At 49.9% G+C, this 25331-nt stretch overlaps 11 protein-coding genes across 11 annotated transcripts; 4 read left to right on the top strand and 7 right to left on the bottom strand.

The window, feature by feature from the left end:
- Positions 1-764: 764 nt before the first annotated feature.
- On the bottom strand, positions 765-3632 carry DEU56DRAFT_905620 (uncharacterized protein; the record flags this gene model as incomplete). The annotated part of the gene is made up of 6 exons (XM_041356735.1): positions 765-1020; positions 1107-1364; positions 1411-1639; positions 1873-2141; positions 2178-3010; positions 3059-3632. The coding sequence occupies 6 exons, from the start codon at positions 3630-3632 to the stop codon at positions 820-822; spliced, it is 2364 nt and encodes a 787-aa protein (XP_041200761.1). The 3' UTR covers positions 765-819.
- A 2-nt stretch (positions 3633-3634) lies between these two features.
- DEU56DRAFT_874492 (uncharacterized protein) lies at positions 3635-4321 on the bottom strand (the record flags this gene model as incomplete). Its single annotated transcript, XM_041355965.1, has 4 exons — positions 3635-3859; positions 3896-4004; positions 4056-4234; positions 4289-4321. The coding sequence occupies 4 exons, from the start codon at positions 4319-4321 to the stop codon at positions 3635-3637; spliced, it is 546 nt and encodes a 181-aa protein (XP_041200760.1).
- Positions 4322-5491: 1170 nt separating this feature from the next.
- DEU56DRAFT_920276 (uncharacterized protein) lies at positions 5492-6900 on the top strand (the record flags this gene model as incomplete). The annotated part of the gene is made up of 6 exons (XM_041358414.1): positions 5492-5725; positions 5790-6209; positions 6296-6365; positions 6420-6447; positions 6499-6596; positions 6647-6900. The coding sequence occupies 6 exons, from the start codon at positions 5492-5494 to the stop codon at positions 6898-6900; spliced, it is 1104 nt and encodes a 367-aa protein (XP_041200759.1).
- Positions 6901-7993: 1093 nt separating this feature from the next.
- On the bottom strand, positions 7994-8936 carry DEU56DRAFT_905619 (uncharacterized protein; the record flags this gene model as incomplete). Its single annotated transcript, XM_041356734.1, has 5 exons — positions 8810-8936; positions 8666-8758; positions 8450-8605; positions 8289-8399; positions 7994-8223 (listed from the first exon to the last, which is right to left on the bottom strand). Exons 1-5 carry the CDS (start codon positions 8904-8906, stop codon positions 7994-7996), a joined length of 687 nt encoding a protein of 228 aa, XP_041200758.1. The 5' UTR covers positions 8907-8936.
- Positions 8937-9068: 132 nt separating this feature from the next.
- Positions 9069-11351, top strand: DEU56DRAFT_939017 (uncharacterized protein; the record flags this gene model as incomplete). Its single annotated transcript, XM_041358857.1, has 6 exons — positions 9069-9268; positions 9320-9844; positions 9891-10013; positions 10067-10177; positions 10230-10671; positions 10726-11351. Exons 1-6 carry the CDS (start codon positions 9131-9133, stop codon positions 11349-11351), a joined length of 1965 nt encoding a protein of 654 aa, XP_041200757.1. The 5' UTR covers positions 9069-9130.
- Positions 11352-14051: 2700 nt separating this feature from the next.
- DEU56DRAFT_920273 (uncharacterized protein) lies at positions 14052-15863 on the bottom strand (the record flags this gene model as incomplete). The annotated part of the gene is made up of 6 exons (XM_041358413.1): positions 14052-14712; positions 14765-14892; positions 14937-15257; positions 15300-15383; positions 15432-15626; positions 15678-15863. 6 exons carry the CDS (start codon positions 15861-15863, stop codon positions 14052-14054), a joined length of 1575 nt encoding a protein of 524 aa, XP_041200756.1.
- A 459-nt stretch (positions 15864-16322) lies between these two features.
- On the top strand, positions 16323-17580 carry DEU56DRAFT_920272 (uncharacterized protein; the record flags this gene model as incomplete). The annotated part of the gene is made up of 3 exons (XM_041358412.1): positions 16323-16613; positions 16669-16788; positions 16843-17580. The coding sequence occupies 3 exons, from the start codon at positions 16323-16325 to the stop codon at positions 17578-17580; spliced, it is 1149 nt and encodes a 382-aa protein (XP_041200755.1).
- A 1665-nt stretch (positions 17581-19245) lies between these two features.
- Positions 19246-19855, bottom strand: DEU56DRAFT_713568 (L-Aspartase-like protein; the record flags this gene model as incomplete). Its single annotated transcript, XM_041347549.1, has 4 exons — positions 19246-19334; positions 19394-19485; positions 19534-19643; positions 19778-19855. Coding segments are annotated over 4 exons (369 nt in total), but the record flags the coding sequence as incomplete, so codon positions are not given.
- A 142-nt stretch (positions 19856-19997) lies between these two features.
- On the bottom strand, positions 19998-20760 carry DEU56DRAFT_690019 (phenylalanine ammonia-lyase; the record flags this gene model as incomplete). Its single annotated transcript, XM_041347106.1, has 4 exons — positions 19998-20104; positions 20240-20335; positions 20403-20572; positions 20630-20760. Coding segments are annotated over 4 exons (504 nt in total), but the record flags the coding sequence as incomplete, so codon positions are not given.
- Positions 20761-20775: 15 nt separating this feature from the next.
- DEU56DRAFT_715132 (uncharacterized protein) lies at positions 20776-21657 on the bottom strand (the record flags this gene model as incomplete). Its single annotated transcript, XM_041347574.1, has 6 exons — positions 20776-20926; positions 20975-21113; positions 21163-21269; positions 21323-21443; positions 21494-21552; positions 21602-21657. Coding segments are annotated over 6 exons (633 nt in total), but the record flags the coding sequence as incomplete, so codon positions are not given.
- A 1182-nt stretch (positions 21658-22839) lies between these two features.
- On the top strand, positions 22840-25102 carry DEU56DRAFT_762387 (guanine nucleotide exchange factor in Golgi transport N-terminal-domain-containing protein; the record flags this gene model as incomplete). The annotated part of the gene is made up of 6 exons (XM_041350684.1): positions 22840-23565; positions 23732-23838; positions 23893-24027; positions 24079-24352; positions 24458-24588; positions 24640-25102. The coding sequence occupies 6 exons, from the start codon at positions 22840-22842 to the stop codon at positions 25100-25102; spliced, it is 1836 nt and encodes a 611-aa protein (XP_041200751.1).
- Between the last annotated feature and the right edge of the window lie 229 nt (positions 25103-25331).

The following is a 25331-nucleotide window of genomic DNA, read 5'->3' as shown; positions in this document are numbered from 1 at the left end:
CGGGACTAAATAGTCGGGGTGCGGGGTTCGGGACTCAACAGTCGGGCTTCGGGTTTTTGAGCCTTGATAGTCGGGCTTCAGGGCTCGGGACTCACTTGTCAGGACTCGATAGTGCCTCGATTGTCGGGACTAATTAGTCAGGGTGCGGTGTTCGGGACTAAATGTCAGGGTGCGGGGTTCGGACTCGAGAGTCGGGCGTCGGTTTCGGGACTCGAGAGTAGGGACTAAAATATTGACTCGATGGTCGGTACTGCATGTTAAGGTATTCATATTTGGGATTCGATAGTTGGGCGTCGGGTTTCGGGCCTCGACAGTCGGGCTTCGGGCTCGGGACTCGCTTGTTGGGACTCGATATTGACTCGATGGTCAGGACTGCATGTCGGGTATTCGTATTCGTGACTCGATAGTCGGGCTTCGGGTTTCGGGCCTTGACAGTTGGGCTTCGGGCTTCGGGCCTCGACAGTCGGGCTTCGGGGCTCGGGACTCACTTGTTGGGACTCAATATTGACTCGATGGTCAGGACTGCATGTTGGGTATTCGTATTCGTGACTCGATAGTCGGGCTTCAGGTTTCGGGCCTGACAGTTGGGCTTCGGGCCTCGACAGTCGGGCTTCGGGGCTCGGGACTCGCTTGTCGGGACTCGATATTGACTCGATGGTCGGGACTTGATGGTGGGTTTCGGGTTTCGGGCCTCGATGTTCGGGTTGTCATATTCGGGACGCGGGTATCACGACTCGAGAGTCGGGCTTCGGGTCTCGATATTCCCGTAAGTGCATTTTATACAGAATTTAGACTTCATTCTGAACTGAAGGACTACAACTACTCCGGTCCCCTAGGCTTCAATTTGGTTAGGACGGCTGTGTACATCTCAATCTCAGCCATCTTTTCGCGGATGCCATCTTGTTGATCCTGAATCACTGTCAGGAGGCGTTCTCTCATCCACCTCAGTGCCTTCAGTGATGCAACCGAGGTGTCAGCCACCTTCTCGGGAACAACAATACGTTCATTCTCAACTCCTGACTAGAAAGGATTAGTTATCACCCAAGGAAACTTTGTAAAGGTCTTACAAGCCAATACTGGTAGTGACATATACAATTAGCGAATACCAGATCCCATTCCCATACTTCCTGTGGGATTTCAGTTGTCCCGGTCCACCATTGAGCTCCATAGCATGATACAATCCGGGAGGGATCCCCCAGATCTGAATCATCATGAAACTCGCACAGGTGGGATGAAAAGACGTCGTCCGGAACCATGTTCCAGGTGAGCTCGGGAATCAACAGAAGAATATGAGTGACCGGGCTTGGAACAACCAAAATGATGTGCCTGGCAGTTGAGTACTGCAGGATGGGAGTCACAAAAGTCTGTTGGAAATGTCAGCATTGACCATCACAGTCATCAGTCTCTTACGGATATCTCCCATTGCAGCCCGGCTTTGAAGTGCATGATCCGAGCAGCAGAAGGCTCCTTGGTGTGGGCAGCCTCCATCTGATATTGAGATATGCAGGCTCGGATCCGAGATCCAGCCATTGCCATTGTAGCTGCAAGATCTGCCTGAGTGAGTGTGAGGGGTTTGAACCCTTTGCCGGAATTCTGAGAATGAGAAGATGATGCAGGGGGAGGATGCACTACAGACATGCTTGATGCAGTATTATGAAACTGGAAATGACAATCACAATGGCAGTTGGTTCGGAGGTCAAGATATGAGCCACTGGTTGATGGATAAAATTTTTCAAACTCCGACATGGGTTGATCCGGGCAAACTCAGATAGGGGTCGACCCGGCCAATTCCCGGGATTGAAATGTGTGGGTCCAAGTAGCTGTTTCATATCTATGGCAAAGAAAATTCATTCATCTCGAGCCTCTATAAACCCGCCCTTCAGGTCTTGAAATGCTGCCTGGGCATCCTGTGCCAGCAATGAATACATTTGGGATTGCCTTCCCGAGTAGCATGCATGACCCGGAAGGTGTTTCACCAATGACTCGCGCATCCTGTCACCCCATTGGGTTGCTTTCCACAAGAAAAAGTTGTATGTCCAATCCATCTCCAATTCAACCAACATCATTTCTTCCTTCCATCTATCTCGTAGGGCCTTTGCCCGAAGCCAATGCACTCGGTAAACTTCACATGGGTCCGTCAGCTGAGCAGGGGATATGTCAAGCATGCATAAACTCACATTCCTGATTCCACGACTGATCAGGACCCCCAGGTCAACTTCGACAGACCAGAACCAAGCGAGGGACTCGTTTCGCTGACCTCGGGCATTTGGATCGCCGACGGCAGTGCTGATTTTGAGCTGCTCGCGAAGCAGGGGTTTGTATTTCTGCACCTGGTCTTCGCTCGGCTCAAGTTGCATCATTTGCTTCCTTGTCTTATATATACTTGCATGCAGGGACACTGCCTGCTGCACGGACGTCACCTGGGACCAAGCTCGAGTTTTTAGGGCCTGGGATTTCGCTTGCCTAACTGTCGTTCGGAACAGAATCGCCTTGTTGCACAAGTGAATTCGGAGGTTGTGAAGGGAGTCGTTGGCCTGCCCTTCACGAAGGGACAACTCCAGCGGAATGAGATCCTCTGCCATGCAGTGTCTGCATCGATCTACCCCAAGGTTTGATGGCAATGGGATTACAGTGAGCTCGGGGGAGTTCGCCCACGTGTCAGATGTCTCTGTGAAGTCTGTCGAGTCATCATCGAGATCATCGAGAATGTCTACGTTCAAGTCATCAGGATCGTCATCTGCATCAAATCCCTCTCCGAGATGAGTGATAGCAGACCGAGTGAATCCATCTATCTGTCCTTGGAGACGATCACGTTGCCGGGCGATGTCTAACCTCTGTGTCTCGGTAGTTCTTCTACCAATTCTTCGGATCTCGATGAGCAATGCGATTTGAGCTTCTTCAATCGCCAACCCCATTGATATCCATGTCGCCACAGATCTACGAGCAGGCGCTGCATTTCGGGCATTACCCTCCTCCAGTAGTCTAAGCTCGATCTCCTTTTTGCTCGGTGCTGAGTGGAAAATTAATTCGGACTTTGATGAAGACACAGTCAACTTACCCTTCTTGATATTGATCTCATATACATCCATAGCCGAAGGATCATTTATTCTGCTGGACTGAGCGATGCTCTCGCTGGCTAACCATTCTGTCTTTGAATCGCCGGGTGCGGCTTCGTCAAGTCTCTCGAAAGCCTTTTCGCTTTCGGCGATGCCATTCTTCGCCTGCTTGTATTTACGGGAAAGGGTCCTTTTCATGCGGATCATCTTGCAAAATTGGAATCGTTCATCTGATAATCGAGACATTCCTTTCGATGCGGGGGACATTCCACGGGCAGCAGGAGAAATCAGGTTAAGACGTGACCATAGGGTCTCCATGATCTCTCCATCGATCCGACCGATGCCTTCAATAAAATTCGACGCATATCGGACGTAGCAGCTGTCCTGATGTCCGTGTATGTGCCACAACCCGATTCCGGGAATGATGGTCAATTCTGGAACCATTTCGAGAAATCGGCTTCGATCCACCCGAGCCCGAAAGTGTTTGTTGTATTGACAGTTGATATCATAGAAGGTGACCGCCCTGGTTATGCCTTCCATGTTGTGGTGGGCAGCCTCACAAAGGGCATAGTCCATGTTCATTTGTCTGGGAATGATGCATGGTTAACTCGTGAATGTCGAATGGCAGGGTGGGCTTGCCTTTCGCCTTTCTGAAAATCTACCATCGAGTGAGGAACAAAGCAGCCGTGTCGAGCACAGGCTACTCCCCCGATGCCTGTGGATTCCAGTTTGTGCCGAGCCGCATTTGCTTGATTTACTGCCCGGTGATTGCTGCAGCTTGATTTTTCTAAAGTGTCGGCAGCCTCTGCGAGATGAGTTTTATACCTGTCCTTTCCCACCATGAATCCCAACCCATCTGACAGCCAAACTTCATCGAATGGCTTCATGGGATGCAGGTGTTCGGCTTTGAAATTTCCGTCCATAACAAATGACCGGGTGTATTTCCACCTTGGAGTTGTTGTTATACCTGAGGTGACTTCTGTATCGAATGAGACTCACTCATCAAGTGATTCATCCCCTGACAAGGATACATTGATCCCTGGCTGAGGACAAGCGGGGCAAAATAATGCAAGATCACCTGCATTCGGGCTGTCGGAACGATGGCCGAATCCATGCCATTTCATGGCCTTCAACTGCCTCCACTGTCGGGCGACTCTCATGAGCTCTCGGTATCGGTCCTTGCCACGTGCTTTGTCAATACAATTTCCTTTAGACGAGAGATATAGCATTACCGGTACGAGGTGTGGAAACATGTTGGAGGTCATTCGCCGGAGCTTGCTGTAATAGTTCATCGCCGAGGTCCCACATTCAAGGTTGTCCAATAGAAAATCATCGAGCACCCTGAAGGTGAACAAAGTCTTCGGCTTGTTAAATGAGGCGGGGAAAAATCCATGTCGAAACATTTGAAGGTCTGGAGTCATGGCATTTGGACAATCACAGCATCGAACCTGGAGGCGATGAACCCCGGACTTGTCAATGATCACCAGGTGTTCTCCTTCGGTTGGAACTCGGGTCCCGACACACTCGGTAGATCTTCAGGCTCAAGCTGATCTTCAGGTTCGTCTTCTTCGAACAAATCCCACCTGTCTGTAAGTGCCGGACATTGTTTGCCCTCATGACCGAGGTGTATGACGAGTCCGACGTGAGCGAGACAACTTTGCTCAAAGAATTGACCATTCCATTGACTGATCCAGTGGAAGGGATTGCAAAGATGCTGACTTCTGCAACAGCCAGTGCAATACAGTGGCTCCCCAAGACAATCTTGACATTTGTAGACCCCATCCTGGTCGCAGAACGCATCTCCTATCTTCTGGTGGAGCTTCTCGATCCAGGAGGTGATGTAGATATGATTCCTGCCTTGGAAGCCATTGCCTCAGGTAGTCATTCTGACTCTGCATTTGTTATACTTAGCTATCATTTGAATTGCAATGCAACATTTTACATGAACTTGCCATGGTTTTTGGGAGTTGCAAAGGCTCGAATGAGCCTTGCTCGTGCTCGTAAGTATTGTCAGGAATGTCTTCCCAAAGAGGTGGTGCCTCAACAGGCTGAAGTGTTGGTGATTCTGGGGGAGAGTTCGGCATGGACCTGTAGGCATGTCTTTTTTTGCTTGCAAGAGGGACCTTGACCCAAGTCTTCCTACCCTTGCTGCCCCTGGCTTCTACCCTGTGGGATTTTTGCAGTGGGGTGCATCTACCTATCTTCATCTTATTTTCTGAGGCTGCAAGCAAAGCATTAGCTCAGGAATATGAATAAATTGTTATTGCAATGATGCTATGCAGTCTTGATGCGTCATTACAAATTCATTTCCATTAATGGAATTGCATCCAATATGGGTCGATTAACCAATTGTTAGGCTTTGCTCAAAGTTCAACTTGTCACCATTATTACTTCCACCTTGCTCATCCTCAGCCCTTTCTGCAATCTCATTCACAATGGCAAGATCGGGTCATTCCACTCAGTTGACTTCCAGTTCTGGAAGACATAGGGCCCGCCAACCACAGACACAGAAGCTCACGGACTCCGAAATTTCGGAGTTGAAGAACTACCTTCCTGAGTGGACTTCGGCGAAAAGGAATGAGAAGCGGGCAGTTTTCACTGCCATAGCTAGGGCTGCCAGGCTATTTGCTCCCAAGGTCGACCAAGCACAATGGAAGAAGAGGAAGCAGGTGATTCATCCTTGCTTCGCTCAAAACTAAAATTTTAACATCTCATTCATCCATGAACTCTCAGATGTACAAGACATGGTTGTTCAACAACAAGAAAAAGAAGGAGAGAAAGGACATGATAAAGTATGGTAGGAAATGGACTCCTAGGCAGGTGGTCTACCAGCAGAAGCGGGAGGAGGTGCTGAAGAGGATCGAGGAAGAGTCCGGGGCAAAGCCAGGAGGTCCCGGTATGTTCAAACATTATCAGGCGGCTGTGAAGAGAGTCATGGCCGAATTGTCCGATGATGAGTTGGAGAAGGCGAAGGAAACCGCCGAAGAATGGTCGACCAACTTCCCGCCTCCCGAGATACAAGCACAAGTGGCTCGTAAGAAGGGACCGGCTTATATGGAGCACTTTTCGAAGGAGATGTGGAGGCAATGCGGGATGAGAGTGTTTGTGATGTCGGCGTGGAAGAATGAACAGGGAGAGGGTGCTGTTCGGGATGTAAGTCAATTTTGTCATGTCAATCTTCTATCTCAATAGATTTGATGCAGGCACGATGATAACGAGGCGTTAGGAGATGGGGACAGTTTCATGAAGACGAAGGACTGGGAGGACATCGAGCCAATTTTGGCCAGGAGTACGCACAGGAACAATTCGGTGAGTGTTCGAAACTCTGGCTACTGGATGAATGGTTGATCTTTCTCATGATAGGTGCCGGGCACGGGACGGAGGGCGACAGGTGAAGGGAGGTCGAAAGAGAATCAGGGGAAGCCTGCTTTCGAACTTCGAGACCGACGGGGATGGGGATGCCGTTGCTTCCAGACATCACCGAAACAAAACTCGAGGAGAAGAAAGCCATAGTCAGAGCATTTCTTACATCTCACTATCGTGAGTCGATCGTCACAACACCCTAACATTTGTTCAATGCATTTTTACAGGTATCTGTTCCGGGATCGAAAAGGCAGTCGTGCCATGGAGCGCCATCGTACAAAGTCAGGATGGACTTTGTGGCAAGACAGTATGTTCCGGCGGATGTGGACTGAAGGGAGCCATCGAAGTGCCAAACATTGGGACACGACCCCGCCCTACTGAACTTCTGGTATGCTCGGCAGGAGGAGAGAGGCAAATGGTCCAACGTTTCCTGTTCAAAGCATGGAAGAACATAGATGGGGACATGGTACCCTCGTTGTAGCCGGGAATTTACCTTCTCATCGGGCTCGTAAAGGTAGGAAGAGATATGATCCGAAGGCCTCGGGAGGCCGAAACTGACAGTGGATCTGGAGAGTGATCCCAAGGGTGACACTGCTCACATGGAGGATGATGCAGGTGATGACGCATTGGAAGGTAGATCCCCGCCGAAAGAGACGCAGAAGCAGAGCCTGGTCCTTCGACGGCACATGAAGGGACAGCGGTCCCACATGCAATTCCAAAGCCTCGCCCGGTCAATGCAGGGAGATCGAGTGCACTGCTGACATCGCGAATGGGCGACCTCCTGGCTGGACTGACTGAGGGGGTCACCAACAATGTTCAGGAGGATGGCGCAATCCATGGAGTCAATAGGTCACTGGCACCGAAAAACATGCGGGGAAATAAGGCTGTGATTGAGCCTTCGGCGAGGACTACCCGGAGTAAGTCAACACACAAGCCATTGGACACTAGCCCTCGAGTGACCAGAGCGAGGGGAAAGAAGCAATAGACTTATACTACACTCCCTGCCTTTACCTGCTTGTATTTAGATGTCAATGTGTATCAATCATATCGATTAGTCCTAGAATGTCTGGTGTCCTGTGTGTGGATGAGGTATTTATCAAATTTCTCTTTGTTCTCTATCTCGGAATTTCTAGTGTCCTTCCTGACACTATCGAACACCGAGTTCCGCCTATCGAGTATCATACCTGCATGTATGTAAATATCAATGTGATTCAATCATGTTGAATAGTCAAGAACATTGTCCCGAACATCGAGTCCCGAGCATCGAGTCCCGAATATTGAATCCCGACTATCGAACACCGAGTCCCGGACATCGGGCTCCTACCATTGAGTCCCGAACATCGAATCTCGAGTCCGTAAAGCCGAGTCCCGAACATCGAGTGTAGAGTCCCGAGTACCGAACATAAGCATCGGGTCCCTGGCATGGAGTATTGAATCCTGACAATTGAATATTCAACAGTCCTGACTATCGAACACTGAGTCCCGTACGACGCCCGGGGACGTGAATTGAAAGGTGAAGTAGTTTACATGATGTGGGGAGGTGAATGAAAATTCAGAGGTTCTAATACAGTAATTTACTTTGGTTTGTCTTCTTCAAAGAGTGCAATCAGAGAATCAACTACCTTGAGCATTTCAATGCTCATCTGCTCAACTCTCTGCAACCTTTGTAGGTCTGCATCAGCTTTTTTCAGTTTGTCGGAAGTCTCCGCCCAGGCAGTTCGGAATGGTCGCTCGGCCTCAAGGAGTAGTTGGATGGACGGGTCAGGAAGACCTCCAGTACGGCGTTTGTAATCACCCAGTCGATCTTTAATGGATTGGTCTTCCAGAAAAATTAGCAAACAGATAAATACTCTGGTGTCAGATACTCACATTTTTCATGTTGGTATTTTCCGAAAGGATGGAACTCCCGGACCATCAAACGTAGGTCTTCAATATCGAGCTCCGGCTTGTCTGCAGGAAGTTCGGTAGATGATGTTTCGGCTGGAGAGATACGATCAGGATTAATCATGCTCTGGAAGGAATGAACGCACATGAACTAGATACATCTGAGGCAGCCGGGGAAACACTGGGAGGATAAGCAGAATCCGGCAGCTCATCAACATCAATGACATCATCCTCGGGCCCGAGGTACAAGTCTGGATCGACGAGATAGCCGGCATCATCGGCCTGGCCCGGATCTGATTGATCTTCAAGGGTGAAGTGAGCATGGATGGTGATCCCAGATGAAAAGGAAGGTATAAACATACCGGGAATGTCAGCCATTGCACCCGGGGGTCCTGATGACATGGAAACATGTTCTAAGTCATCTTCCGGCCCGAGGTATAAGCCATCTAAGTCATCTGAGGGATACCCGGTAAATAGATAAGGAATGATAAGAGAATACAACATACCTGGTGATACCCGGCCCATAGATGAGTCATCCACATCCATAGCATTACAGTCAGTCACTGGGGGGTCATTAAATCTAACAGCTGGATGGGAACTCATGTTCTGTGGAGAATTTGTGGTCTGGTTGACTGATGATTGAAAAAACTTCAAAGTTCAACACAAATCCGGCAATTGCCGAAAGTTGAACCACAGCCAAACAAACACAAACAATGAGCGATTTTATAGATCGTCCATCAAATGTCTTGTTTGTTTTGAAACATCATCTTTCTGACAACTGATTTCACTCTGATTTCAAGATCCTTAAATCTCCCAACTCAACCATCATGTCCACTCCAGTAAACAACTCTTTGACCGACCTCAAGGACTCCACTGGCCAGATCATGGCCATCATCAGCGCTGCCCGGCAGATTCCCCCGGGTCCCAGCCATGCAGCTCTGGGAAAGCAGGTTGCTACACTTGTGGTATGTATTTATCTTTTTTCTTGTTTTTTTTTGCCTCTCACATCCAGGCAGTCTGAGGTAGCCAAGATCTATGGGTCCGGGGATGGTCCCATTCCCGGACTCGTCATTTCTTGCATCAAGGAGCTCCAGCACATCCGGAACATGGTTCCCAAGGTCTGGCCATCCTGGCACGCGATCGGGTATGACGATCCCCGCGTTCTGAGGCACGTCTGGTACCCCAAGGTCCAAGCCTGGGAGGCCTTAGGTGACCCGGCCTTCAATCTTCCAATTGTCGCCCTCCCATCCACAGGTCCCATTCCTGTCCACCTTCCTTCCCCAGCCATTCCTGCCAGCAATGTCGCCGGCCCTTCCACCCTCCCCACCACCGAGTCCCGTGACAAGGGCAAAGGTAAGGCCGTCTTTGCTGACCCAGAGCCCGAGGCGGAGGGGAGTAGGAAGAGGAAGTCTCCCATGATGTCAGAGCACTCCTCCCAACCCCCGAAGTCGGCGATGAAGACTCACAAGCGTACGCGGTCATCTCGCGTTGTGAAGTCCAAGCCCATCGTGGAGTCGGAAGATGAAGAACCGACTATCAAGGTATGTCGTCTGGTTCTTCTTTTCCTTGTCTCACATCTTCCTGCAGCCCTTGTTTTCGCGTGGAGTGCCGGAGGTCCTTGTTCCCCTGTACTCCACAATTCTCGCAAGGGCGCCCACTTCCCCTCGATCCCCCAGGGCTCCGACGAAAAAACCGTTTGGCCCTGCCACTGTAAGTCCCATTTACGCGTCTGGGCCTCAGGGTGTATGCTTACATTGTACCAGGCGATTGCCGGCAGTCACCAGGCAGTCGTCGAGCCCTCCCAGCCAACTCCCGAACCCCCTGCGCAGGCACCCCCAGCTGGGGATGGAGGTGACATCCTGATTCCCGGACCAGTAAGTACCTTTCTTTATCTGACGTACTTCCATACACTAATACACCTTACAGAACAACCCGTGCCACGCATGCACAAAGCAAGACTGGCCTTGTGCAACTCGGTACACCAAGAAGACCGGGGCTCCGGGTACATCGTGCGTCTACTGCACCACAAAGAAGATCAAATGCACCCCTGCGTATATGGGATCCCCGCCTCCTCGCGTTCGTGGTTCCTCTACCACCCGGACGACCAAGTCCAGGACGCCATCCAGGGCTCCCTCCAAGGCTCCCACCAAGACTCCCACCAATGCCCCCCCCGCGTCCCAAACCCCTGCCCCCTCCAAAGTGCCCCCTGCCTCCCAATCCAAGGCACGCACTCGCAGTCAGTCTCGTGGCCCGTCCGGAACTTCCAATGTCACTGCTGTGACAGCCCCCAAGACCCAGACGCGTGGTCGCAGCAAGACCATCACTGCTGTCAAGGCACCTGCACCTGCACCTGCACCTGCACCAGCTCGTAAGTCACCCCACATCTTTCCCATGACCCCCTGACCTTTGGCTTCCATTCTAGCGCTTCCGGCGCCCAGGTCAGCAGTCCCGGCTGCACCACGTGGCCCGGCAGTCCCTGCTGCAGCACTTGATGTGCCCATGCCGGATCTCCATGCCATGTCCATTGCGATTCGTGATGGAGCAGCTCGAATCGCTCTTCTGGAGGCTCGTGTGGCACAGCAGGATGGTAAGATTGACACCCTGCAACGCCTTCATGAAGGCCTTAGGCGCGAAATCATCGACCGGCACCCCTCATTCCCACTGCCCGATCTTCCTGCCAATGCATCATCCTTGTTGCTCAATCAATCCGGCCCCCCCACCATATCAACCACCGCATCTGTACTCCCGCCCCTCATTGATCTCATCATGGATGACGTTCCTCCCACAACCGCAACCCCAATACTCCCGGATGCCTCTGCCATTGATGGCATCCTGTTTGAATACAACCAGGTCGTTCATTCAGAGGATCCAGATGCTTCCGGCGATGCTCATCCAGAGGATCCAGAGGATCCAGATGCGTCCGGCTCCATTGTGGACCCAGGTGATCCAAGCAACCTTGTCCCAGAATATGACTCTTCTGATGACATGGATGTTGAGGTGGAGGTGAAGGTTGAAGAGCCTTCTGAGGAGGTTGACATGGCTACATAATCTTGTAGTAATAGATGTATATACAAGTTTTCAATGAATGTGACCTCTGACTGTCCTTCAACGGGATCTGAGTACCAAGTACCGTGTACCGAGTACCGACACCCGACACCCGACACCCGGTACACGGTACTCCTATGTTTCATGTTACATTTGTATGTCTGTACAGACTGTATCATGTTAAATTGCTCTGTACACATTTCACCGAGTACTGTGTACTGGGTACCGACACCCGACACCCGACACCCGGTACTCGTTACTCGGTGAAATGTGTACAGAAGTATCATGTTACATTTTTGTCTGTACACATTTCACCCAGTACCGGGTGTCGGGTGTCGGGTGTCGGGTGTCGGTACTCGGTACACAGTACTCGGTGAAATGTGTAAAGAAAAATGTAACATGACACACAGTGCTTACAGACAAAAATATAACATGATACACAGAGTGTCTACAGACATAAAAATGTAACATGATACAGTCTGTACAGAGATAAAAATCGGGTGTTGGGTGTCGGGTGTTGGTACCCAGTACACAGTACTCGGTGAAATGTGTACAGAGCAATGTAACATGATACAGTCTGTACAGACATAAAAATGTAACATGAAACATAGGAGTGCCGTGTACCGGGTGTCGGGTGTCGGGTGTCGGGTGTCGGGTGTCGGATGTCGGTACTCGGTACACGGTACACGGTACTCGGTGAAATGTGTACAGACAAAAATGTTATATTATACACTCTATCATGTAACATTTTTCTGTACACATTTCACCGAGTACCGTGTACCAAGTACCGACACCCGACACCCGACACCCGACACCCGGTACTCGGTACTCCTATGTTTCATGTTATATTTTTATCTCTGTACAGACTGTATCATGTTACATGTTTATGTCTGTAGACACTCTGTGTATCATGTTATAGTTTTATGTCTGTAAGCACTGTGTATCACGTTACATTTCTGTCTGTACACATGTCACCGAGTACTGTACTGGGTCTCGGGTCTCGGGCGTCGGGCGTCGGGCGTCGGGCGTCGGGTCTCAGTACTCGACATGACACAAAACTCGAAACTCCAATCTTAACAGAAATACAAATCTCAGAGCAAAATGTGTATCATATACGAGTTTCGAGTGTTGAGATTCAAGATTCGAGATGTTTGTTTCGTGTCGAGTATCGACACCCGAGACCCGAGACCCGGTGCTCGGTACTCGGTACTCGGTACTCGGTGAAATGTGTACAGACAAAAATGTAACATGATACACAGAGTGTGTACAGACATAAATTGTCACATTATATAGTGTGTCTCATCTGATATTTGTCTGTACACATTTCACCGAGTACCGAGTACCGAGTACCGAGTACCGAGCACCGGGTCTCGTGTCTCGGGTCTCGGTACTTGGTGAATGTCAGATATGGCTTATTCAGGCTTTCTTGTATCTATCTACTCGACCAAGATGTTTCAATTCATGAGCACTGTGGCGAAACGTGACTGTATCACTCGTCGCTGAGTCTGAGTCAAAATGAGGCAGCTCTGTGGTTCTCGTTCAGTGCTTTTGTGGATATAGTATACCAATACCTAGGCCTATCTGTCTATATGATTCATATCTGGGCCCACCTGTCTGTCTAATATTAACCCACGTCGGCCCACCCTTCTATATAATAAATATTTCACCTCGCCCTCGGCCCACCTGTCTATCTAATATACCCCTTCTTCCTTCAATGCACTCAACTGGTCGCATTCATTTGTTGCATCTTGTAGTGTGGTGACTCTCTTGCTCAGGGTGGTAGCTTCTGTTTTCGCCCCGACCAGTTGCTCCAGTGTTTGGATGAGGTATTTATCAAATTTCTCTTTGTTCTCCATCTCGGAATTTCTGGTGGGCTGTTATGGGGGGGAAAAACGACACCCGAACTTGTTAGCAGGTCGCGACTCGCGAACATGGCCCACCCGTCTATCTAATATTTCCCTATGTCGGCCCACCCATCTATCTCATAAATAATTCACCTCACCCTCGGCCCACCCGTCTATCTAATATTAACCCATATCGGCCCATCCGTCTATATAATAAATATTTCACCCCACCCTCGGCCCACCCGTCTATGTAATACATAATTCGCCTCACCCTCGGCCCACCCGTCTACCTAGTAATACCCCACGTCGGCCCACCCATCAAACCAAAACACCTGACATCGGCCCACCCGTCTATGTAATATTTCCCTACTTCGGCCCACCCGTCTATGTAATACATAATTCGCCTCACCCTCGGCCCACCCGTCTACCTAGTAATACCCCACGTCGGCCCACCCATCAAATTAAAATACCTGACATCGGCCCACCCGTCTATCTAATATTTCCCTACGTCGGCCCACCCGTCTATGTAATAAATATTCCACTGCTCCCTCGGCCCATCCGTCTACAAAATAATACTAATACGTCGGCCCACCCATTTATATAATAATATTTGCTATACATCTCTCCTCAGGTCTATAATATATGTCAATCCTACTCTACATATTACCCACATGGGCCCACCCATCTCCATAATAATATTTTTCCCGGCCCATCCACCATTGTCAATGATATATATAACATCAGCATACATGGGCCCACCCGTCTCCATCGGAAATAATATTCCTCCCGGCCCACCCATCAGCATCGGGAATATACATATCATCGGCCCATGATCCGCTGGCCCGTATTACACGGGATATTATGTAGGTCGGGTGACCCGTATAGTACGGGATTTGTCACTGAAGGGGCTCGGTAAGTCAGCATCCGTCACCGCGCCACCCTCGACAGTTTCGGAAACGAACCAGCCAGACCCTGCAGCACTGTGGCCCTTCTTCACCATCTTGACACTCGCAGCACTTGTCCCGCGATAACCTTGAGAGAATAGGATGATGCGCGAGTGCTTGGGCATTGTGTAGGCGATGGCGTGACCGCATTGTTTGCACGTAAACTTGGTTTCGACTAGGGTGGCTGGACGGGAGGCGAGGCGCTGCCAAGTACGGATGCACATACAGTTAGAGCATTGGTAAGGCAAAGCCTTGCCACAGGGGCGGTTGTTCTCATGGAAAAAAGTATATGTTGTCGTAGTCAATGAGGCCTCATCTTCCGGAGTGTGTATCATTCCCTGCTTGTACTCGGCCACAGTGGGCCGGCGACGACGGAAGGCGCTGTTCGTGATGTGCAAATGAACTATAGATGAATGGTTTGCAAGTCGAGGGCATGCCAGGAGGAGGTCTTGCATGACCTCCTGCGTCTCGAAACCTTCAACGAGGACGCGGTCAACATAGGTAATGAATAACGGTGTGGTGAGGCATGCATGAAAAAGTTCGGCACCAAATGCAAACACATGTTCGATTCCGTAACTGTAAGAGAAATTATCAATAACACCGACTAGGTGCGAGCAAAAAACATCACCGTTTGACACAATCTTTGAACGCGTTGAATGCGATAGGTTCCCGTACCATATGGCCACATGCGAGCATCCATAGCGTAGCACCCTTGGCGTAGTCCTCCATCCCGCCGACAAATAATCCTGCGAAAAACTGCAAGGAGTCAGATACTGTAACAACGTAAGTATTTCACTTACTTGATCGACCGTGTACGCTACAGGTTCACCAGGTATAATAGTTTTATTTTTCCCCCTTCCCACACTCTCGCTGTCTTCGAATCCCCCCCAGAGGTCGCCTCGGAGGGTCTCTGAGTGAGTATAGACCACAATTTCAACACGTTCATATGCAGTGTGTTTGATATCCCGCACGAGCTTTTTCATTGCCTGGGTGTGCTTGTTGAACTTCTCCACTGTTCCGAAGTCGAAGATAACTTCGCGGTACTGAATAATATCACTGGGCCTATACGGCATTAGCTCTTGTCGCATGATGGCCGCAGGCGAGTGGGAAGGTTGCAGGGTCTGAAGAACAAAATGTAATATGAGGATAGGGTCGGAGCAAACCTGTGACCGACTGGTTGTTTCCGCATGGCCATTAATAATGGCAGGGACAGTCAGCGTCGGAGTACCATCATGGTTCATAAATCCCTGATTAAAGAAGAGTCAGTTCCTGTATAAATATCTGAATGAACTTACGGAATAAGGCGCTACTGTATCACCCTCTCGATCTTGTCCCCGGGTTTCATGACACCCCGGGCAGATGAAGTGGACGTCTTCTTCTTGGACTCGCGCCCAAAACTCCTTTGGGATAATGATGCATTTGTGACACACGGCGCGTGGGCATTTGGAGCAGTCGTATAGCGAGCCGCCATCCCGGCAGAAAAAGCAGTACTATGAGGGTCGTTTGTGAGCTAAACAACTAGAGAACAGAGGCTTACTTACTATGTTATGAGACACAGGCTTCAGCACAACTTTCGCAGATGACAATAACCGTGGTGTTGGCTTGGAGAACACGGTTTTTATAGTTGTTGTACCGGCGTGGCCTTGGACGCTCTTGAAATGAGGTAATGCGCCGCGCTTTGCAGGCCCTCCCGTAGTTTTCTTGCATGTTTGCTTGGACCGGACCATGTTTATGACACAAATGATCCGCAAGCCCTGGAGTGAAAAGTCGAGAGGGAATCAGGGATGAAATTTCAAAGGTAGAACCAAACCCCAGGAGCGCTATCACGGTCACGTGCGAAAGTTAGTGTTCTGTTGTCATGTGACACGCGAATTGTCGCGAATAAGATTCAACGCGATCAACGCATCAGGATTCAGCATCAACGAAGAAAGAGGATCAAGTTGCCTACCCAGGTGTATTTACGGTGACATCGAAATGGTTAAGCAGCGAATATGAGTACGATCTATGTATTGTTAAAAGCAAGAAGCTTGAATTATATCAGACACGGTTCATAATGTTTGGCCAGCGAATCTCAGTTCAAATTCTCAGTTCAAACAGTCACGTGCATGATTACATGATGTGTGAGCGGGATTGCCCGATTACATCCAATGTTTCTGGGACCGCCGATAGATACACACATTGTCAATATGTCTGATAACTCCAGCAGTGGATCTTCACACTCCCTACGTTCTCAAGGCACTGTTGATATAACATCAGTTGTTGCCACTGGTAGTGCATCAAGGAAGCCTCCTGCGGTGTGGTCAAAGTTAGAGGAGACAACATTTCTCGAGTATCTCTTGAAGGCCCTTCCTTCATCGGGTGATGGAGGCTTCAAGATGGCAACCTATAATCTGGCATCTGCCCACCTCAAGGAACAACATAAAAATCAGAAAGGTGCAGAAAAGACTGGTTCAGTTTGCAGGACTAAATACACAGCGGTACGTTTCTTGCAAACTTTTTAACCGCCAGCATGTCATCATATGTGTTTTATAGTTGAAAAAAGCATACTACGGTGTTATTGATGTCAAGATTACATCTGGTTTCACATGGAGCGACGAGCAAGGAGCAGGCATTACAAGTAAGAAGGATGATGTCTGGGCGCGGTTCGTCAAGGTAAGCATTGCAATAGACTGAAGGGTTACTTGCCGTTCATGACGTTCATTTCAGACACATCCTAACTCGAGGCCCTACATGAACAAGGGCTTTGACCACTTTGAAATTATGGAGCAATTATTGCAAGGTGTATCAAAGGGTCTGCATATCTTTCGACCCGCCACTCAGGCTGCCAGCAATGCACCTCAGAATTCTGCTGCATCTACGTCATCTTCCATTCCCCCAGTGACGGGGCACGCACCTCCACCATCCTCAGTGGATCCTGAATCACTTGGGCCACCCGTTCCATCTACCTTTCTCTCTCCCTCTACCGAAGGTTCTACCACTGGTACCGACTCAGCATGGACGAGCATTAGCCGTGGAAAGCGCAAATTCAGTGCACTCACTCCTTCATCAGTCGCAGGCTCCCAGAAGCGAACTCGGCCACCATCTGCAACATTGTTAGTGCAGCGGGAGGGTACTGAAACCATGAAGAACCTTGTTGAAGTAGTGCGTGAGATGCAGAAGAATTTGGTGTTAGCCCCACCGCCACCGCCACTGCCGCCAGTGCAGCTACAGCCCTCCACGCATGTTGGGAGTGCTATTTCCTTGCTCAACAAGTACACGGACCTAACCAGTAAAGAGCGCTTGGCTATCGCCAACTTTTTGGCCGGAAATGAAAACCAGGCCATCACTTTCTACTCATTGGATGAGGCAACGAGGCTTGAGTGGTTGGAGGAGAAGCGGGTGCTTTGTGGTGGTGTGCCACGCCAGGCATCGGCTGACTTACAGGACTGTATGTTGGTGGGGTAGCGCTATTCATTTCATGTCTTTACATTGTATGAGCCGCAGTGGTTGTATGATAAATGACTACAGCAATGGGAGTCCCCTTCGTTCACGCTCCTCGAGATAATCAGCCCACATCGCTGCTGCAATCACCTCTCGACGGGCATCTGCCCGTTTCCTCTCAATGGTATCTGCTGGTCCTTCAGAAAGTGTGCCAGATCCTATGCCATCGTCCTCTGCAAGATCATACTCATGCTCGAGGGCGAGATTGAAAATGTCAGGATTGTGTCTTCGCATGAAGTTGTGGATGGCGCATAGCGCTGCTGGGATCCGAGCTTGGACGTCCATGTTGTATTCTGCTGCGGCCGTCAAAATGCGCCATTGGCGCTTCAAAACACCAAAGATCCGTTCGATGATGTTGCGCAGTGCCGCATGTCGTAAATTAAACAGTTCTTTAGGATCTCGTGGCCTATGAAATTATTTAGAACTAGACCATTGAATGTGGAACAGAAAAACTTACACAAGGTTTGCTTGCCGCCATTCCTTCAAGTGATACCGCACACCCCGATAAGGTACGAGAAGCGCATCACATGTACCAAAGCCTGCATCGGCAAGAAGATACTTTTGTGCAGGCATGTGCAAATCATGAGTGCGTGCATCATTCCAAAGAGCAGCATCAGCGGCTGAGCCGTCCCAGCCACAGAGCGAGTATGTGAAATAAAAATCCAGGTCGCATATGAACAGACAATTTTGCGACAAAAATCCCTTTCGGTTGCGCAGGACGGTGTGCTCTTCAAGTGGCGCAAAGACTCGAATGTGAGTGCCGTCTACAGCGCCAATGCATTGATCGAAGAACCGGAACCGTGGGTCCTCGCGGATTGCTGCAGAAACAGGAGTGTTGTCATTTGGGAACTGGACATTCAAGGTGTAGAACGGAGGGGATGAAAAGAAAAGAAGCAAGCGCTTGAAATATCTGCGATAATTAGTACACTATTAGTCTCAAATTGTTGATGTATATACCTTGTTATCGTATCTGGCGAACGCTGGAATCTCTCGCCAACATGGCGAGATGATAGTCCTGTAGTACATGTATACAAAAAAATGCCGAGCTGCTCTGCGGTGGAGACACCATTGCGGGACTGGACATATCCGTGTTGCTGAAGCATTTGCAACAGTTCCTCGAAAACCTCAAGATCAAGACCGAAGTTGTGTTTGATTCGGTCTGGGTGACCAGTAATCAGCTCATATACCCATGCCTCTCCAGTGAGGATAGATGTATGATATGGAATCCTTTCTGTGCGGGAGAAAAACAACAAATTGTAGAGATATGATATCTGAGCGACTGCAATTGTGATTATGAGCATAATTTGGCGTCGTCGGCGCAGGTCATTCTGTGTTTGTGCTTCGAGGTCCATGTGGGTGTGATCATCAATATCAGATTCATACTATGGCTGTTGTAAGCCTGTATACTATGCGTCTTATCAAGGTTCAATCTATGATGTAACAGATATCACGTGTTGTCATCATGTGACTGTTTGAACTGAGAATTTGAACTGAGATTCGCTGGCCAAACAACACCTTAGGGAACAAGCTCCGGTTCATGGCTGGGTTCACCATCTCCGTAAGCTGAACGAACATCAGTTTCCCGATGTGCGCGAGGCTGAGACGGACATGGTCCATCGCGTTTGTCAGGGCCAGCGCTTGGAAGTTGCCTGCATGGTGGACCTGTCCAGTGTGGTTATTCGACGCAGAAGGGGGCTCAATAAGTGGGTTGTCGGTGGCTGTTGGGATAAGGGATGAGTTGATATTGATATTTGGCTACGGGGCTGGGGCGACTTACTGGAGTTAACCTCGGTCGTGATTACTTGTGCTGCATTTGCGAGGTCCTCGAACTGGGGACCAAGCCATTGGGGGGCTGTCCGGAGAGAGTAACTGCAGGGGGTTAGCGCTGAGTTTTGGTGACCTGAGTGTGGAACTCACCGATCCTGCCTCAACACGCCGGCATCATCCTCAAGCTTGACTTCTATCTCATGTTCACTTGCAAAGGAAGACCCGGCGAGCAGAGTGTGCATGAGACGTGCGGAGTGGATCTGGATTGAGTTACCAGGGGATTACGAGTGGATATGAAAAATACATTATGTTTCGGAGGTTAGCCACCACGAGAAAAACGAGAAAAAAAGAAAATCAGTTCTCCTAACTGCTTGAAAAATACGAAAAAACGCACCTGTCCGATGTGTGGCCTTGCCTCGCTGACGAAGGGATCAAAGCTGCCTCTTGCGCCGAGCATCGCTTCAACAGACATGGCTGTTAGGACCTATAAGCACAAACAAGTCAGTCTGATGCAAGAGACAGCCGTCAGATGTAGAAACACTCACGGCACCCAACACGGCCACTCCCCGTGCGCCTCTCACAACCAATGCACTTACAGCTGCACTAAATGCCGTGCCATTCAGGATTCCCAAGTGCTCCTTGCTCGAGAGTGGGAGGGGGGTGATGCCGGCAACCTGCAAGGCCTGCGGGGCAGGAAGGAGGGCGTACGATCCGTGATTGTCTGTTTTTGGAGTATCTATAGGTAGGGTAAGGGTATCGGCTGAGGGTGGCAGGAAGATGGACGTAGAGAAGGGTGACAATTCGGGCGAGGAGTGTGGCGAAGATGTTCCAGTTGACAAGGGGGTTGAGAAAGTACTGGGTATGGCTGAAGACGGATGAGGCAAGGGAACCCAAGCCCTGATAGCGGGGTTTCCAATTAGTGTTGCAGCAACGTAGGAAAGGGAGGATAGGTCTATGGGAAGGGAGTTGATCATGATTAGTACCTGAATAAAGGCAAGAAACAGAAACAGATTACTGACCGCCACTGGCGCTGACGCTGCCCCTCACAGGAACGGCAGGGGTAACACCCTTATTAAGGACCTCTGCCATTGTCTGGACAAGTTCCCAGCGGACACCGCTGTGTCCGCGCATGAGACTATTAGCGCGGACAAGGAGAGCGGCACGTGTCCAAGGGGGAGGCATAATAGTGCTGGTGAATGGGTCAGAGAGGGGGGCGGGGGAAGGAAAAGGGTTGTCATTGAGAGACGATAGGGTGGGGATAGCAGTAGAGGGACTCGGTGGGTAAGTATGGAGAATGACGCCGGCATGCTGGTGCTGGAGGGGAGCAGCGCCGAGTGCAATAGGGTCATCTGTCCTTGTGTCTGCGCTGCCACCAATAACAAGAACTTCGCGCATACCATTTGCGAACCACACCCCATCATGCCCACAGTACCTCCACACTCCCGCAGATTGCCCTTCTTCATCCATACCCCAGACTTGGGTGATTTTTGACCCGACCTCATCTCCGCATACCTCCCGCATAAAGTCACGGGGATCGCCATAACTGCGGGCAAGTATGAGTCTAGCTCGCCAGAGTGAAACATAATCATACCCCGTAGCAAACACTATGACATCTGCTTGCAGTTCGGTGCCATCAGCAAATCTGAGGCCATGTTCCGTGAAGGACTCCATTGCGGATCCATTCTTGACTTTGATGCCTCCTTCAATGATACTTTTACTTGCTCCGGTGTCTGGAAGCTGTTGAGAGACATTCCTGTCGTGCATCAGAGGCACACGCACCGATATAGTAACCACCACCGCGCTCCAAGAACAGGGACATGATACCTGCTCCATGTATGCCAAGATTGGTCTTGAAGCCAACCTTAGCCAATCCATCTTGAATATCCCTGCGATCATGATTAATGCATCTGGAAGTGAACCTTTGAATTATCTGGCATACTTGTCGACGCTCTCGGCGACCATAGGAACCATACGTTGATGCAGCCGCCTGACAACTGCCCAAAGTAGCGAGGTATTATAAGTGTCAGCTAGCTTGGTAGGGAAGTCGTCATTATAGACCGCTGAACGAGAAAAGTCAAGCCAAGCTACCGAAAATCGGGGGAACAATTACCGCCTAGCATTGCTGCCACTGCCTGCGTCGAGATCACGAATGTCGACGACCGCTGATACCTAGTAATTGGTGAGACATGAAAATGACACTACCAAAGCTGATACACACATTGTGATGTCGATGCCGTGATTGCAGAAATCTTGAGCAATGTCGTGTGCTGATGAAATATTTAGACCCTGTTCGATACGAGAGATGTGACGGAGAAGATGGGATGTGGGAGCAGAAGCCCCCACAGGGCCAGATGGCCTTGATCCCAATGTGTAGGCGGGAGCGAGGAGATCCTCAGCTCAAGAGGCCAGAAGGCCCCTACCGCCCAATGTAGAAGATGGGATGTGGGAGCAGAAACCCTCACAGGGCCAGATGGCCTTGATCCCAATGTGTAGGCGGGAGCGAGGAGATCCTCAGCTCAAGACACCAGAAGGCCCCTACCGCCCAATGTAGAAGATGGGATGTGGGAGCAGAAACCCTCACAGGGCCAGATGGCCTTGATCCCAATGTGTAGGCGGGAGCGAGGAGATCCTCAGCTCAAGAGACCAGAAGGCCTCTACCGCCCAATGTCCGATAGGATCATTGATCCCGAAATTGATTTGCACGTGCCACCATCGGCCAGTGGCTACAAAGAATTTTGAGTAAAATTTTGATTCATCGAATCACGCGCAACGTCAGTACTCACCTAGCTCGAGGATGCTGAAGACCAGAATAATGTGGGAAAACACAAAGTGGTGGAAACTGATGGTGATATAATGAAAGCTGAGTGTTGACAAGTTGGAGTTGCACCATTAATGTTGAACTTTCTGTGACTAACATTATATTATGTAATCTTTCACGTCACCAACTACAAACAACGGATCAATAAACCACCACTGGTCCGACACGGAGTTCCGAGTCATACTAGCTCGAAGACTTCTTCGTCACATGCGAGTGAGTACTCTTTGTTTGATTAAAACATTTTCATCAGTCACCAGTTGCTCGTGGTTCATGCGGTCCTGCCAAGGTAGTCCAGACGAGGCACGAGCAGCACGGTGTGCCCTTGACGAAGGAGTCCGAGTACCATTGCTGCGGTGTGATCAACTCGTTGTCTCCATTTCAAATGTGGTTCCAGCTGATGGAGTTTAGCGTTCTCGTCTCGCAGACAGTGTGGCAGACTAACTTTACACAGGATATCTTCTCCGGTTTCAGAAGTAGTGGAGGAAGAGGTCGAAACCGCTCCCGATGTGTCTCATGTCGCCGTTGTTTCTCAGCCAGAGGTTCAGGACACAGGCACAGTCGTGGAAGCTCTTCCTTTAAAGCAAGCACCGCCAACACCACCAGCAAAGAATCCCCCGCTGCAGCCAGAAAGAGGTTCCATGGATTCTCATCAACTTCGTCCTGGGACGCCAGGCACACCCGCAAAAGCAAATGGCTACGAGGAACACCGACCTCAAACACCATCTAGTACTCACAGTTCATCACACGCTGCGTCTCACAAGCGTTCCATTACGATTTCCAAGGGTTACACTGTCTCCATAGTCCTCATTTCTTCCGCCTTAGAGATCATCCTGGCTTCAAAAGAGGCCAAACGATCTACACCTCTCCGCGAGAGCGCACACAATGCCTTGGATATGATACGTGTCGGTCAAGGTGGTGATCGTCCACGTGAAATTTTTGAGCCTCTACGGCTGGCATGCGAGACGCGCAGCGAGAAACTCATGATAGCGAGTCTGGACTGTATATCCAAGCTCATTTCGTACTTGTTCTTTGCGGAGCCATCATCTGCACAGGCACTTCCTTCGCCGCCTCCGTCACCTTCCATGCCAGGAAGACGCTCGATAGCTAGTGCTTCTCATTCTAGCCTTCCACAGCCTTCCCTGGTTGACCTGGTCGTCCATACCATCACAACATGCCATAGTGATACCTCCACTGAAACGGTCTCTCTGCAGGTTGTCAAAGCGCTTCTCTCCCTAGTGCTTTCGCCTACTATATACGTACACCATTCGTCACTGTTAAAGGCTGTCCGCACGGTTTATAACGTATTTCTTCTCAGCACGGACCTGGTCAATCAAATGGTCGCTCAAGGAGGACTGACCCAAATGGTGCATCACATATTTACGCGGTGCAGAAGTCCCGATGGTACAACTCAACGCTCATATGCCTCCTTCGACTCGTTGGCATCAATTCCAGCACCAGGATCGCCGAAGACTGACATCCAAAACTCTAGCTTCGTCCTCTCGGCGAACGGAGCTGAGAAATTCACGGCAGAGGCCATATGAATCTGCCGCTGAAATGTCCCCACATCCTGGTGTCCCTTCCCCCCCTTCATCTGTTCATGATCCTGACGTTCCGGAAGGAACGATTAGTCCCGCGCCGTAAGCATGTGTTCCATAACAGTTGTCGATGCTTATCAAAACATATGTCTTCAGCCCTGCTACACCTGAGGCCGCAGAAAATGGACACGCTGCAAGAGAGTTGAGCACGCAGGATATGTTTATCAAGGACGCCTTTCTGGTTTTCCGAGCCTTGTGCAAATTGACAATGAAGCCCTTGAATACGGAGAGGTATGCTTTTACTTGCTTCATCAAGCGCGACGATACTGATTCCCAGCACAGCGAGCGTGATCTCAAATCTCATGCCATGAGGTCTAAACTCTTGTCTCTCCATCTCGTGCTCACCATCCTCAATTCGCATATGGCACTATTCGTTGATCCGAAAGCCATAATCTACTCTTCTTCCACGAACGAGGCAACTACTTTTGTTCAGGGGGTCAATCAATATCTTTGCCTCAGCTTGAGCCGCAACGCAGTTAGCCCCGTGCCCCAAGTGTTCGAAGTCAGCGTGGAGATCTTTTGGCGAGTGTTATCAGGAATGCGAACGAAGCTGAAGGTACTATCATTATCCATGAACTGCTCTTGACTCATTCGTTTCTGCAAACAGAAAGAGATCGAGGTCCTATTGCACTAGGTATTCGTTCCTATCTTGGAAATGAAGACCTCAACTCTCAAGCAGAAGGCTGTAATCCTTGGAACGCTCTCAAGGCTTTGCCAGGACCCGCAGGCTTTGGTGGAGATATATCTCAACTATGACTGCGGCAGCGAAGCTACAGATAATATATACGAGCAGTAAGTATCAGAGGATCACGGATCCATGCTGCAAGCTAACTTGATGATCAGTCTTATGAACATCATCTCCAAAATTGCTACATTACCTTATACTTCCTCGCAACAAAAGACGAATGACCCTGCAAGCCCGGCGCTCCCGCCACAGACGAAGAGCTCAGCGTCGACGGCACACGTGTCGAGCGCACTAACTGTATCCGGCACCATGGACACGTCCACCATGGGTCTTTCCGAGGGGCAACTTAGAAGGCAGGGTCTTGAATGCTTGGTGGCTGTTCTCAGATCTCTTGTGACTTGGGGAACAGCCGCTGGGAAAACCTCTGCGGAATCTGCAACCGCCGATCCTGCCTCAAGAAGCCAGACTGGGGAAGAGATTGCAGCCGACACTATGACGCCTGATCCTTCGTTAGATAGGTTGATTGCTTCTGCTGCAAGCACGGAAGCCCTTCAGCAATCAACTCCGGACACTGCCGACGATCCCTCCAGGTTTGAGAGCGCAGAGCAAAAAAAAGACTAATTGCGACAGTTCCTGCCTCCGCTACCACAACAAGTCTCAACCCTCTTCTCACCCTTGCTCGACCAGGCTGGCATTGACGACACTGTGATGACAACGGCAAGACACGCAATGCAAGGATGTGGCACAGGTAAAAGATCACATCCAAACCCTGCAAGGTGCATGTACTCCCTCTCTGTTTCTGTGCCTCTTCACCAACACCACTTTAGATTCGCGTTCCTTGGCTATTTGG

Source organism: Suillus clintonianus, assembly GCF_016758775.1.
Source record: "Suillus clintonianus strain FC179 chromosome Unknown DEU56scaffold_216, whole genome shotgun sequence".
NCBI lineage: Eukaryota > Fungi > Basidiomycota > Agaricomycetes > Boletales > Suillaceae > Suillus > Suillus clintonianus.
Note: the sequence above shows the minus strand (reverse complement) of the source record. Positions and strands in the feature narration are given on the sequence as shown.